At 32.1% G+C, this 13,652-nt stretch overlaps 3 protein-coding genes across 3 annotated transcripts; 2 read left to right on the top strand and 1 right to left on the bottom strand.

Annotated features, from left to right (window-relative positions):
- Positions 1-1,712: 1,712 nt before the first annotated feature.
- LOC17887066 lies at positions 1,713-2,384 on the top strand. Its single transcript, XM_006291841.2, has one exon. The coding sequence runs from the start codon at positions 1,713-1,715 to the stop codon at positions 2,271-2,273; it is 561 nt and encodes a 186-aa protein (XP_006291903.1). The 3' UTR covers positions 2,274-2,384.
- A 5,883-nt stretch (positions 2,385-8,267) lies between these two features.
- On the top strand, positions 8,268-9,749 carry LOC17885797 (NAC domain-containing protein 66). The gene is made up of 2 exons (XM_006292886.2): positions 8,268-8,445; positions 8,747-9,749. The coding sequence occupies exons 1-2, from the start codon at positions 8,274-8,276 to the stop codon at positions 9,541-9,543; spliced, it is 969 nt and encodes a 322-aa protein (XP_006292948.1). The 5' UTR covers positions 8,268-8,273; the 3' UTR covers positions 9,544-9,749.
- A 2,191-nt stretch (positions 9,750-11,940) lies between these two features.
- LOC17886651 (auxin-responsive protein SAUR32) lies at positions 11,941-12,784 on the bottom strand. The gene has a single exon (XM_006291987.2). It carries the CDS (start codon positions 12,578-12,580, stop codon positions 12,206-12,208), a length of 375 nt encoding a protein of 124 aa, XP_006292049.1. The 5' UTR covers positions 12,581-12,784; the 3' UTR covers positions 11,941-12,205.
- Between the last annotated feature and the right edge of the window lie 868 nt (positions 12,785-13,652).

Raw genomic sequence — 13,652 nt, 5'->3', positions numbered from 1 at the left:
TTTTGTCTTTCGTCTTGCCATATAATCTTTCTTATTTGATCATCCTCCGTATAATATAAGAAGACAAAATGTTATATTGTTGTAGGACATATGGATCCGCAAGTTATGTGACATCTAAATATAACCAATTAGTGTAAAAACAACAATGGAAAGGATAATATATACTCTGTTTATCTGATATTTTATACTTTGTTTATCTGATATTTTATACTTTGTTTGGTCCATAGGTTAACACGTTAAGACCATGTCCAATGCAGGTTTTTTAACCAATATCTTAGAAATAAAAAGGCAAAAAATAAATCAAAATTCAATATTAAGCTAGGAGACAACTCTTAATTAAGAAGTTTTGAGATAGTTTCTTAGAGACACGTGTCGGTACAAGAGAGTTTAAGAAAAAAAACAAAAACCATTTAAATATAAAAAATTATAAAGTTTTATATGGTTTATAAAATACTTCTCTATAATAAATACTAGTGATTCGATACAAATATTTTATAATGTTTTAAAGTGTTTTAAATCTTTTATACAAGTTTTAAAAATGTTTTTAAAAGGGTTTTTAAGGTTTTTAAAAGGTTCTTATAAATTAATTTTACGTTATTTATGAAATATATATAATTTTTTGTGTATACTTATAAGGTCACACACATATTTGGATAAATTTCAACATTTTCAATGGTTTTTTTGATAAAGTTTGAAAATGGAATATTTTAAAAAAGTGGTATTTGAAAATATGTATTTTTGAAATTATCTTTCTTTTCCAACCAAAGTTCTCTTCCGACCAAAACAAAAAACTCTCCATCTCTCTCGTTCTCTCAGGCAACAAAACAGTTTCATCTCTTTTCTGATCTGGTTAAAAATATTTAGCAAAACTTTGGCAACAACTAAAATATGATTTGTATTATGTGTTTTATTATATTTTAGTTATGTTTGTATTATGTGTGTTACAAATTAATAATTTTTATGTTTTATAAAATTTTAGTTTTCAAATTTTTTTTAAGAACTCCAATTAAGAGTTTTACCATTGGAGGTGGATAATTTTAGTTATCCTCAAAAAATCTTATTTTCAAAAATTACACCATTTATTAGTAAACAATTACTAAAAAATTATGATAGCATACTACCATTAGACATGCTCTAACGTTCGATATATACAAACACAATTCTAGCATTAGTTTTCGTGGGTTTTCTTCTCTAAGAATTTGGCTTCACCTGCATTATTCAGGTTGAAATAGTAAAATTCGATTGCAAATTTGATTATAATCATCCATTGTTTTAATAAAGTGTGAAGACTATTTTGGTGTCTGTCGGCCTTTTTTACCTTTTGACCTCACGTGAATATTATTACCCTTTTTAAAAGGAAGGGTAATTAATAAATATCGGTTTTTTTTTTTTTAACTTGCTTATCAATTATCATGATAGTAGAAAGCCCAAAATCATAATACTGTATGAGGATAACAAAAAATATCACAAGCAGAGGATCTTCGTTCCTTTTTAACCAAGAAAAGTGGTGGACCATCCACAGTTTTCATTTTTTGTTTGACATCGTAATAAAGTTTTGATACTTCATATGCTTAAAAGAAAACCTTATTAAGTCTTAAACCCTTCTCCGTCTTGGGTTATCTTTAGATTCCATACATATCTTCACCTATACACATGTACAATAACTAGTTCCTTACTATTATATAGTTCATGTGAAAAAAACAAAAACAAAAATGGGTAACTGCGTATTCAAAGGCAGTGGTGGTTCAAGAAAACTATACGATAAAGATGATTCGTTGATAAAAGTGGTGACACCAAATGGTGGCGTTATGGAGCTTCATCCTCCCATCTTTGCCGAATTTATCACCAACGAATTTCCCGGTCACGTCATCCACGACTCTGTAAGCCTCCGCCACTCGTCCCCGCCGCTTCTCCACGGCGAAGAGCTCTTTCCCGGTAACATCTACTACCTCCTCCCTCGTTCTTCCGCCGCCTCGACCGTTCAACAGTATTCTTCCGACCAACTGTCAACGCCGTACAGAGTGTCTTTTGGGAAGACGCCGGTAGTGACGGCTATGAATGGCGGCGGCGGAGGTGGTTGTGGAGTGTGGAAGGTGAGGCTTGTGATAAGTCCGGAGCAGTTGGCGGAAATTCTTGCGGAGGATGTGGAAACCGAAGCGTTGGTTGAAAGTGTGAGGACGGTGGCCAAGTGCGGCGGAGGTGGACTTCACTCGAGGGCGAATTCAGACCAGATAAGCGTTACGAGTAGTAGCTTCAAAGGGCAGGTCAGGTAAATTTTCGAATATATATGTGTAACCCATGTTTTATGTAATTTTTACATGTTAATTATGTTTTACTCTGTTTTCACTATCGAGTTTTAAAATCATGTTGATTTGCGTTGGAGACTTGAAGTTATTATATAACTTTATAAACTTATAAATATTTGAAACATCGACGACATCTCTCACATGAAATCGTAATTAGTCGATCATTTATTATTTCTTATTCAAAGCCTAAAAAGAGCAAAACAAAAGAGACATCTGGATATCAAATATTTATAGTTAAAAGAGATATCAAAAGAGATATTGTTCATGTTCCACTTATTAGTTAAAACTCTCTGTTGGGCCTATGTTGAGTTTGTCTATAAATGAATTGTTGTCGACTAAATTTAATCCTAATCACTTGAACTTATAATGTACCAAAACTTTTTTCTTCTCAGGCCAAAGGGCCCAAATATGGCAAGAAACAGTTTAGGCTAAGGTTATGTGCACCCTGCACAACTATTATTCTGAATTCGTTATTATGTAAATACGGAAACAAAAGAAACAGTTGTTCTTAGACTTGACCATCTATCTACATATCGATATTGGACATGTAGATGTGAGTATGTGAAGTCTTTTTTTTTTTTTTTTTCCTGATGAAAATGAGTATGTGAAATCTTGACAGCGTCAAATCAGGTTTTCTAGAAGAGAGAAAAAACACTTTCATTCCGATTTAAGCAATGAAAGTGTTCATCGGACATAATATTAATGTTTTTAACATGAGGCGATCGAATCCTAGTCGACACATGTGTTCTGCAGAAAGGGAAAAGATCTGAAAGTAAATTCCAAATGCACACCCTGAATGATTGTTATTAAAGTGGTGACGCAAGATTATTAACGATTTTTAATTTTAGTACGTATATACTTAGCTAACTTCATTTAGACTTATCAAGAAATACGCTAATTAATACCCTTATGTATTTGTTTTGGGTATTTTAATATAAATGCAATTAGCCAAGTAGCATAATACGACTATATCATATGCATATGCATAATACGCTACCGAAATTGGTTATATAATTAACATATTTTAAGTATGTGTATACTATAGATCTCCACCATCACCATGTTTGCATCTGTTTGAAAAGACAAACACACATGGTTCAGGTTAAAGATTAAATAACGGATGACATTATATTATTTTAAATTATGAAACCAAAAGGTACGTACCTTTCTCTCGTCTCGTGCATGCAAAGTATTTAACTAGTTGTTTAGTTCGTCATGAGATACCAAAGTGAGGAAGAACACAAGTATTAGACGACAAATATTTTATTAAAATTCTAACAATGATTCGATTTCAGCTGTCCTGGCTGCATCAACAACCAGCAAACTTGGAAGGTATTAACATTAATTTGTTTACTATAAAAAAAAAACCTTAAACGGAAAAGAAAACCTTAAACATTGGAAACTATAAGATGCTAACAAATGTGAATTTTGGAACTTTTTTGGGTTAATGTCTTCTTAGCCATCGCAATAATATACTTTTAACTTCTACTTGGCCATTGTATTTCAAATAAGGAAACAGAGGAACAAAACATATATCACACTTAAAAAATCATGCACCATCCAACTGGTTCCGCATCGATAAGGCATTCAATTATCTTCATTATGCTCTTCGAATTTTATCACCGCAAGCGCAATGATGGAACACTTATTCGTGGAGACTTATAAATTTTGTTGTTGCAACAATTGTCTTAGACATATCATTCACAAAGGTTCTGGTTTCTTTATGGCTTAATTATAGTCGTTTGTTTTCTCTTGCAAGGGAGGGTTAGTGATATATTTACTAGCACTGGGCAAAATATTCGTTAGATTCGCTTCGATTCGATATTCGTTTCGATTCGATTCGAAAAATTCAAATATCTATAAGATATTGAACCGAAGCAAATATGAAAATCTAGTATTCGTAAAAACCGAAGCAAATAACAAATATTGATTTTTTTAGTATCGAATATCCGCTTCGCTTCGTATATTTATATATATGTATAAATATAAAGTATTATATAATACATATAATATATATAATATGTGTATTTATAGATTTGGGTATATATCTGATAGGCCTATTATTCAAATTATTATATTTTGGCTCGTTGGTTTTTTTTTGTTGCTAAATGGTGTTTTTAAGCAAATAAAACTTTACTAGAAAAATCATTATTAAAAATAAAATGTAAGAATTCTATGGACGGTGGTTATATTTCCTTCTTATTTTGAAAATATGTCAAATAAAAACCTCTAATATTTCATATTTTGCACTTTATATTTATGTACTATATATTTTTTGTTTCAAAAAAAAATTAGATGGGTCGAAGCAAAGCGAAGCAAGTAATTCGCAAATATTACGAAAAATATTTGAATATTCGAAGTTCCGAATACTCGTAAATTTACGAATCGAAACAAATATCAAAATAAACTATTCGGTCGAGGCGAAGCAAATAACAAATATCACAAATTTTCCGAATATTCGCTTCGTGCCCAGGGCTAATATTTACTAATTCATGTGATGTATTTATCTTTACATAAATGTTATATAACCTTCGTTTATACTATAGTATATAAAAATAGTAACAAATAAATGAAGATTGTTTCCAAGAGTTCAAAGAAACTGTAATCCCTTGGTCACATGGTAAACAGATCGCTATCGTAACAACTACTTATATATGAAAAGAAAAAGACCAAACCAAACAAAATCAAATGTCACCTTCAGTCCGTCAACTTTACTATTACGATTCATAAATATCAAAGTACAAATTTCTAAAGCTTTTTTAAATCCACGTAAAACATAGAACTTTGTACAACGTACGTAACATAATTAACAAGAACCAAAACTGACCTACATTTTAAAAAGCAAAGTAAACAAACATATGCTGGACTTCTAACACTTACAAAAGAAAACAAAAGAGTCATCTTCTCAACGATCAGCTTGCAGTAAAGGAGACTCAAGATCTGACTCAGCAGTCCAGTTTTGGCTTGATAATGTTCATTTCAAACGACATATTTGATCATTCCTTAACCACAGAAGATTTTCTTAATTATTCATTTTGTAAATAGCATCCATACTAAAAATGCACCTAGATCCGATCGACCAAAGTGCAGTGGTATAACTTTTTTTTTTTGTTGGTTATATACATTCATCATCATTTTGGGTTCTCCCTTATCGCGCGATATACCTTTTTGGTGAAACTCTATTATACATAGGGTATCGAGGAAAAACTTCAATATGTAGTTTCTATCACTAATTATAGATTCGTAATCAGTCGCATGCCTATGCTCAAATTGGTTTTTTCACAGAATTAAGTAAAAAATCAATAACATTAAAGAAAGAAATTATCATTGACGGGGAAAAAACCAAGGAACACGTGCAAATTGTAAGTATACATATAATACAGAAATCATCATAATATGACAGTTCGTATGTCCATTTCACCTATTCTTCCCCCCACGATTTCTTAGGATTTTCTCTTACCCTACTTGCTAGTACTGCTTTAATATTTTTCTACACTTTTTGGAACTTTATACTGCCATTATTTAATTACTCACACAAAAAAAAAAAAAGAACTAAAAGTTTCATAAGTTTTCAGTAACGATCGAGACCGATCGGTCTCGCGAGACGTAGTTGTTAGTTTTATAAAACCTTTTTTTTTTTTGTTACTGTATATATAATACCAAGTTTGTCTGCAGTATGGAGATTGACACACGTACCACATTCACAAAATAAAACTACTTTTTTTTTTGGTGTTACATCATTCAAAGGTTAGCTACATATCTTCTAACATAAGTATTCTTATTATATACACTGGATTGCAAAACCTTTGACAGTGATATATATTCACATTTGTCAAAACTATATATTGTTAACGGATTTTTTTTTTCCTTGCAATGTCAAATATCGTAATTATAGAGAAAACTTGGATTATATATAGGTTTAAGATACAAAAAAAAAACAAAGAACATTTCTTTCGATGCCAATTACAAAGTCCTTTTTTAATCTTCGTCCGACAAGCGCAAGTACATAGTCATATGACGTCCCACCATTAAGGGTTTAATAAATTTTTACGATAATTAAGATTGCTTCCCATGCAAACTTTCTTCATATTTTATACAATTTATATACATAATACATAAATCATGTCATTTTGGTTATATGTGACTAATTATCTTCAACTGCGATAATTTTTTAATCTATACTTTCACACCACTAAATATGTTCAAAAGTTACCGACATGGATTACATTAATATTTTGACCTAAAGACATCATTTTATTATATGTGTGAGTTTAAATAAAGAAATATTTTGCTAACTTAGAGCAACGCCAACGATGAATATCCATAAATGAGGTTCTGACAAGTTTTATTTTAATAATATAATACATATTATTTATTACTTTTTCTTTTAAACATCTAAACCAATCAAAATGTTACACTTGTTTTTACAGTCTCTCATATACGGGTTCTGAAGTTCTGAAGTCAGAGACTGTCTCTCTTTTTTTCTTCAATTCTTTTATTTTTATTATGTTTTAATCTAGAAAAACTCATCTATATCTTACCAATGGAGATGGTCTTAGACTTCCGAGAGGAGACATGATAACTCGTATAAATATGTTCATCTAGCTATAGGTCATCACTTAAACTGTGGTTAAATCTCAGTTTGGTTGACACTTTCTTGACAGCTGATTCAAGTGAAAGATTTACAAGAGTTTACGTATTGATATATGGAGTGATTCATATATTAACAAAGTTACAAAAGTACATAATTCGTTATTTCACAAAAGTACTACTAACCATGTTGAAGAGAATATAAAATTGGTCCCCCCACAAAATCTACAGGATACGTACGTACATACTTCTCACTCACAGTTGTAAACAACTGTTCATCTAGATTCACGTCGCCATCCCAACTTATGTGAATATACAGTAATTTTACTTTTTTTTTTTGGCAAATCCACTCGCTTTTCTTGTGTATCGGAAAGGTTAAATTTATATGATTATAACCACATGCACAATACACGAATCCTTTATACCTTTTCTTGCAACGTTAACTACTACCTGCACATATATTCGATGAACGTACGCTATTTGAAACAGTTCAATTGATATCTATTAATTTGGATAATTTATCTCCATCTTCTAATTTCCGTAAGGAATTGTCATGTACGTTAGTACGTAGTATACTACTCATCGTTCTACAATACGAGCTTTAATGTGAATATGTGATCAAGTCTTCATCACATGACATTTTTCTTTCTTGTTTGCCATAACCCTTCGTTCAAAAAAAAAAATGACTAATATAAAATGTCTTGTCCATAGAGATTTTTAAGGTCGGGGGTCATCGTAGCGATGTGTGCTTGCTTCCTACATTACAGTTGACATGTGGACCATACTTTTCACCCAATAGCTACGTGACCCTGGTCCCACTTTGTAACAATTATTAACGGGTATATTACTGAATCATGCCAAAATATATGGAGTATAAGTTTAAAGTTGGCAAAACCAAAGGCTGAAGAGTGAAGGTACTTGGTAAGAACCCATCCACCCTACGTTAGCGGTTTGATTAGCTCATAGATGATCATTACCCAAGCAAGTGTACATTCCCACGAGTTCAATTTCCGGTATACAAACCCTTAGAGGCTCTTATTTATGTTTTACTTGTAAGTGGCGGCTCATGCGAACTTACAATGACACCTTATGAAAACATTAAACATTCGGGGAAAAAAACAAACAATCCTCCCATTATCAAAAGGGAAATTTGTTAGAAAGAAAATTAAAAAATGAGAGCAAAAAGAACACATGCATTCCATCATATGCATGTATTGTTTTTGTTTTTGTGTTTGCCAGGTGATGTAAACAATATAGACATATATTTTACTTTATTTTATTTTGACATTGAAATATACACTCATATATATATATATAGACCCACTTTGGTTAGTTATAAACTCGTTATATTTTCTTCTTCTCTTCCTATCTTTAGCAATGAACATATCAGTAAACGGACAGTCACAAGTGCCTCCTGGCTTTAGGTTTCACCCAACCGAGGAAGAGCTCTTGCAGTATTACCTCCGCAAGAAAATCTCTAACATCAAGATCGATCTCGATGTCATTCGTGACGTTGATCTCAACAAGCTCGAGCCTTGGGATATTCAAGGTTCATAAATCATTTATATTCTTTCTTGTCTTATTATACTATATTCCAATTTCAGATTATACATAGTCTTTCTTGATTCTCCATAAAAGAGTATGATTAGGGTTTCTATATAATAAATAATTCTTTCATTCACGTTGAGTCGTATACATATGCAATCATTCACGGGATTCTTGGCAATTTCTTTTATACATAATAACTAGTAATTAATTGATTGATTGTTAAAAAAATAATATAACTATCTGAAAGAAGAATTAATTATAAGTAAGTATCTAACATAACTCTTGCTTCGATTTCCGTGTAGAGAAGTGTAAGATAGGAACAACGCCGCAAAACGATTGGTACTTCTTTAGCCATAAGGACAAGAAGTATCCCACGGGGACTAGAACCAACCGAGCCACCACGGTCGGGTTTTGGAAAGCTACAGGACGTGACAAGATCATATATTCCAATGGTGACAGGATCGGGATGCGAAAGACGCTTGTCTTTTACAAAGGTCGAGCCCCTCATGGTCAGAAATCCGACTGGATCATGCACGAATATAGACTCGACGATGGTAGTGTATTAATCTCCTCGAATCACGACGATGATGTCACCGTCGAAACATGTGAGGCCATAGGAGGGGACGAAGGATGGGTGGTGTGTCGTGTTTTCAAGAAGAAGAATCTTTGCAAAACCACTATTAACAGCCCCGCGAGACCGGTGAAAACGTCGCCGTTCAACGAGGAGACTATCGAGCAACTTCTTGAAGTCATGGAGCAATCTTGTAAAGAAGAGATAGGTTTAGACCCTTTTTTGAAACTCCCCAACCTCGAAAACAACTGTTACGTCAGCAAAGTTATGGATCCGAGCTTCGTCACTAGCTGGGCCGCTTTGGACCGGCTCGTTGCCTCGCAGCTAAATGGGCCCAACTCGTATCTGATCCCACCTGTTTGTGAGTCTCCGGAATCACCGTTCCATGAACTGAACCGGTCCGGTTATTATACCGGGTTAACGCCGGATAATTATATACCGGACATGGATTTATGGAATGATGCAGATTTCGGGAGAACGACTACGTCATCGTCGAACCCATCGTGTCACGTGTTGAACCTCGGTTGATAACAGAAATAATGGAAGTGTCATATACCAAAACTTTGTGTAAAGATATAATAATCATCATACCATATCATACCATATAGTTGTTAAAAGTTGAAACATTTACGATGAGAAAAAGGTCAGGTTGTGATAATTACAGTAGTTATGTGAAATCATTACAGAAAAAGAAGTTCTCTATGTCTGTCGTTGTACACTAAACATCATAATGATTTTATTTTAAAGAAGAAGAATCTGGTTGCTGCGCAGTTTGAATTTGATTGGATTATAAGAATGTTTACATTTTGGAACTTAATTATCATTCGATGACCAAGAGCAATCACATTTTCCTTTGCAACAATCACATGGTTCGTCCACAAAAAAAATAAGTTTTGGAATAAAGTTATTTCCAATTCCATAACATTCTTTCATATGTTTCAAACTTTCTTAATTTATTCTCTATTTAGACATAAATTTCTATTTACTTGGGAATGCTAATGCTAGGAAATTCAGATCGTTTAGTTGGTAAATGCTTAGTTTGATGTTGAATAGTTTGGTTTTTAATCATTAGAAATTGATTAATTACCCAATTAATCACCTCAACAAACTTGGATTAAGATGCACCAAGTGCCAAAATCGTAGCTATTATAACCTAACCTACCCATCAAAGCTAAAACTAATCACACTCATTATATTTAATTATAGCATTTAACCATATGTACATTATTCCTTCATTTTTGATGAATGATCTCTTTCAAAGTCCGGAATCTTACTTTTGAAGAAGAAAATGGAGGATTCTAATAATCACATATTCGTTTTATTTTTATTTATCATGTGATGATCATTCATGCTAGTAAAAAGCTCGAAAGTTGTTACGTTTTGACTTTCCTTTTCCACTTTAGCATTATGGAATTAGATTCGATTTATTTTGATATTGTTAAAATAATCAAACGTAACAATAAATATAAGGATGAAGCTTTTGAATTTCGGGGCATCAAATTTTTCCCTTTGACCTTCCAACAGTATAATCAGTGTAAACAGGCAGTCATCAATCATATATCCAATTTTACTGGATCTGGGCCATTTCAACTAAAGCCCATTACTATTGGTTAATAAGCGGCACATTTTATTATATATGAGGAAATCAATCAAGATTATGTATTAAAGACTAAAGAGGGATTGGATTGTAAAAGCTCGTTAGAGTTTTTTCTTCATTTCAAATGGGCCCTTTCGTAAAGTGTATTGGAACAGGCCCATAGGGTTGTATACCACTAAGTTATTAACAGAAAAGAAAAGGCGTATTAAGTTTTTTTTTTTCTTTCTTAAAGGGATGTTAATCATTGAAATAACAATTTTTTTATATATAAAGTAGAAAGTAATAGACGATTATATAAATAACAAAAATAAAAAAAGGTAAAAAGACTTCCACTAATGGTGACACAGTCGACCGACAATTAAATCCTGGCCACTTGTTACATGTCATGATAAGTGAGACTGCGAGGATGATCATTTTTTGCTTTGAGTGGATTCGGTATTCGTACTCCTTTTTTACGGAAATTTTGGGGGAATCCTTCCTTCCGATATAAACAATGTAATACAATGCATATATATATATATATATACATGATCTTATTGAAAAATGGAGAACGCAAAAAATCATTTTGCCGGCAAGAAGTGATACACAAAAATAATAGATTTATACTGTTGAGTGCCAACATCTCAATTAATAAAGAAAACGAAAGAAATATACACTACTAATATTTAGCACCTTCTTGGACTTTCTTTTAGTTTTCGTGCCTAGTGGTTGGTTAGATGGTTGTAATACTAGTATACTTAAAAATATATAATATTTGGAATTAACACACGCGCGAGACGAGATTAATAAAAGCAAAACTCCGATTAGAAGAGATAAGTACCCACTTCTGCCGACTTTGTTCTTTCATCATTTTCGGGGAAAATACAGAAACTTCTTAGTTTTTGTGTAAATTATTATCTTTTGTATTCGTTTGAAGTAATATAGGTCATTTTGTGATATAAAGAGATTTTATTTCTTGTGTACTTACATAACTCTCATATGATGGACAAATAGTATTTGTTTTCGGGTCAATAAAATTTAATGCGATGTAGAAACTGGCCGTTACAACGGAAAGATAGATAACTCTATGGCATTATTTGTTACTTTTGTGTCAAAAAGAAACATTTGTTAATTAACTGAGATTCTCTCTCTTTATTTAGTTTTTTCTTAACAGATGCAAATTAATTTAATATTGACTAATCCCATTCTACAAAAAATTCAAATTTATACGTCTCATAACAAAATATCAAAAACGCATATTGCCAAATCTTTGTTCGTCATCTCTCCGACTCTCCCTACACAATCATCTCATCAGCGTGATCATCATCAATCGGATAAACATTATATAGCACTAGAAATTTTTATAGATGGAACAAGTAACATTGTTCATGTAACTTCACATTTTATTTATAATTATACATTTTCACACACCACTTACAACTTTCTACTCCTAATCTTGTGGGTTAGGCCGTGTTTGGCTCCACAACTCCACAAGATCAAACCCCTTTAATTTTTTTTTTTAAAAAGGATAATAAAAGACTAGAAAAAAAGAAAAGACAAATTATTATTTTATATCCCTTTTGCTTGGTTGCGTCAAGATGAGGCTCATCATCATCAAGCTCTAAAACACCCAACAAGATGATTGTGGCTATGATGATCATGATGATGATTACTATGGTAATTAACCGATCTCTCTCTGTCGATCATGTCTTGAACATATCGAAAAACCTCCACGTGGCAAGGGATTGTGATGGTACCTTTCTGCTCGAATCCATACTCTTCCTCTGCTTCCCTTAAGAGCTGCATGAACAATGGATGGTTGAAATAAACAACAGGAACAACAAATCTTTGTCTCTCCTCTTCTTTTGATCCCACTTTTATTGCTAAACACCCTTTTGGAACATCTTTTATCCCTTGTTTGCTACTGCTTTTCACGTTACTAGAACGATTTTGATGGAAGCTTTTGATATTTTTTTCTCCCGAACCCATTATTTAGAGATTCGACGAAGGAAGGAAGAAGAGGAGCAAGACCGAAACAAATAAAAAAAAAGGAAATGAAATGTAAATCTTTCTCCCGAGAAAATTTGGCTTAGGAAACAGAGGAGAAAGGCCAAGGGGTCTCTACTAGTGGAGGTGGAGAGAATTTAAGATACCTTATAAAGTTGTTCATTTTTTTCTCATTATGGAGATACAAATTTTGGATTTTATGAGCGTTGCTAAGTGAAATAAAAGGGTCAAAAGAGGATTTTTATTTATTTAAAAGCAAACCTTTAATACTTATGTATTTTAAAAACATAGTACAGTATATAACTTCCTTATTCCATATTTTGGTTACAAAATCTTTAATCAGAGAATTTCAGTATTCATTTTTGGTAGATCAATTCATTTAGTTGACCAAAATGAAAAAGCTTCAATTCATTAATTAATAAAATTTAACAAAATTATTGAAAAAAGTATAGTGTAGTGATAAGTTAGATAATAAATACTACTTTTATTTATATATATATGGGCACAAAATTTAAGATGGCAAATTTAATTTAAAAGTAAATTAAATGAGAATCTCCTTTTCTTCATTAAAAAAAAAATTCTTGTATTTTAGGACTGCGATCATTCTGGAATTTACAATACAAAACCAGTTGGAGTTTTATATGTACATTGATGGTCAGATTTACAATATTTTACTAACATAAGTGTGTATGATACATCGTGTATTTAGGAAATGCAAATACAGAGAAACACCATTTGCATTTGTTTTTTTTTTTAGTTGAGACAAACCAGACACTTGGACTTTTCTAGATTAAATACAAAAAAAAATTATAAATAAACAAGACACGTGGATAAATATCATTATAATGAGGATTTGCGTTTAGTTTTTGTGTGTGGGAACAAACAACATTGGTGTGTTGCATGTAAGAGAGTCGTCTTGGTGAGGAAGGAAGGTTTCATAATTACTTTTACTTACATACGACAACATAAAGCAAACAACGATTCTATATAACCGATGTTTCCAAAATCAAACTTAATGTTTTCCTTATCAATACAACGTAAATTATTCTGAAGA

The sequence above is a fragment of the Capsella rubella genome, unplaced genomic scaffold (genome assembly GCF_000375325.1).
Source record: "Capsella rubella cultivar Monte Gargano unplaced genomic scaffold, Caprub1_0 scaffold_5, whole genome shotgun sequence".
NCBI classification, from domain to species: domain Eukaryota; kingdom Viridiplantae; phylum Streptophyta; class Magnoliopsida; order Brassicales; family Brassicaceae; genus Capsella; species Capsella rubella.
This window is presented reverse-complemented; position numbering and strand designations above follow the sequence as displayed.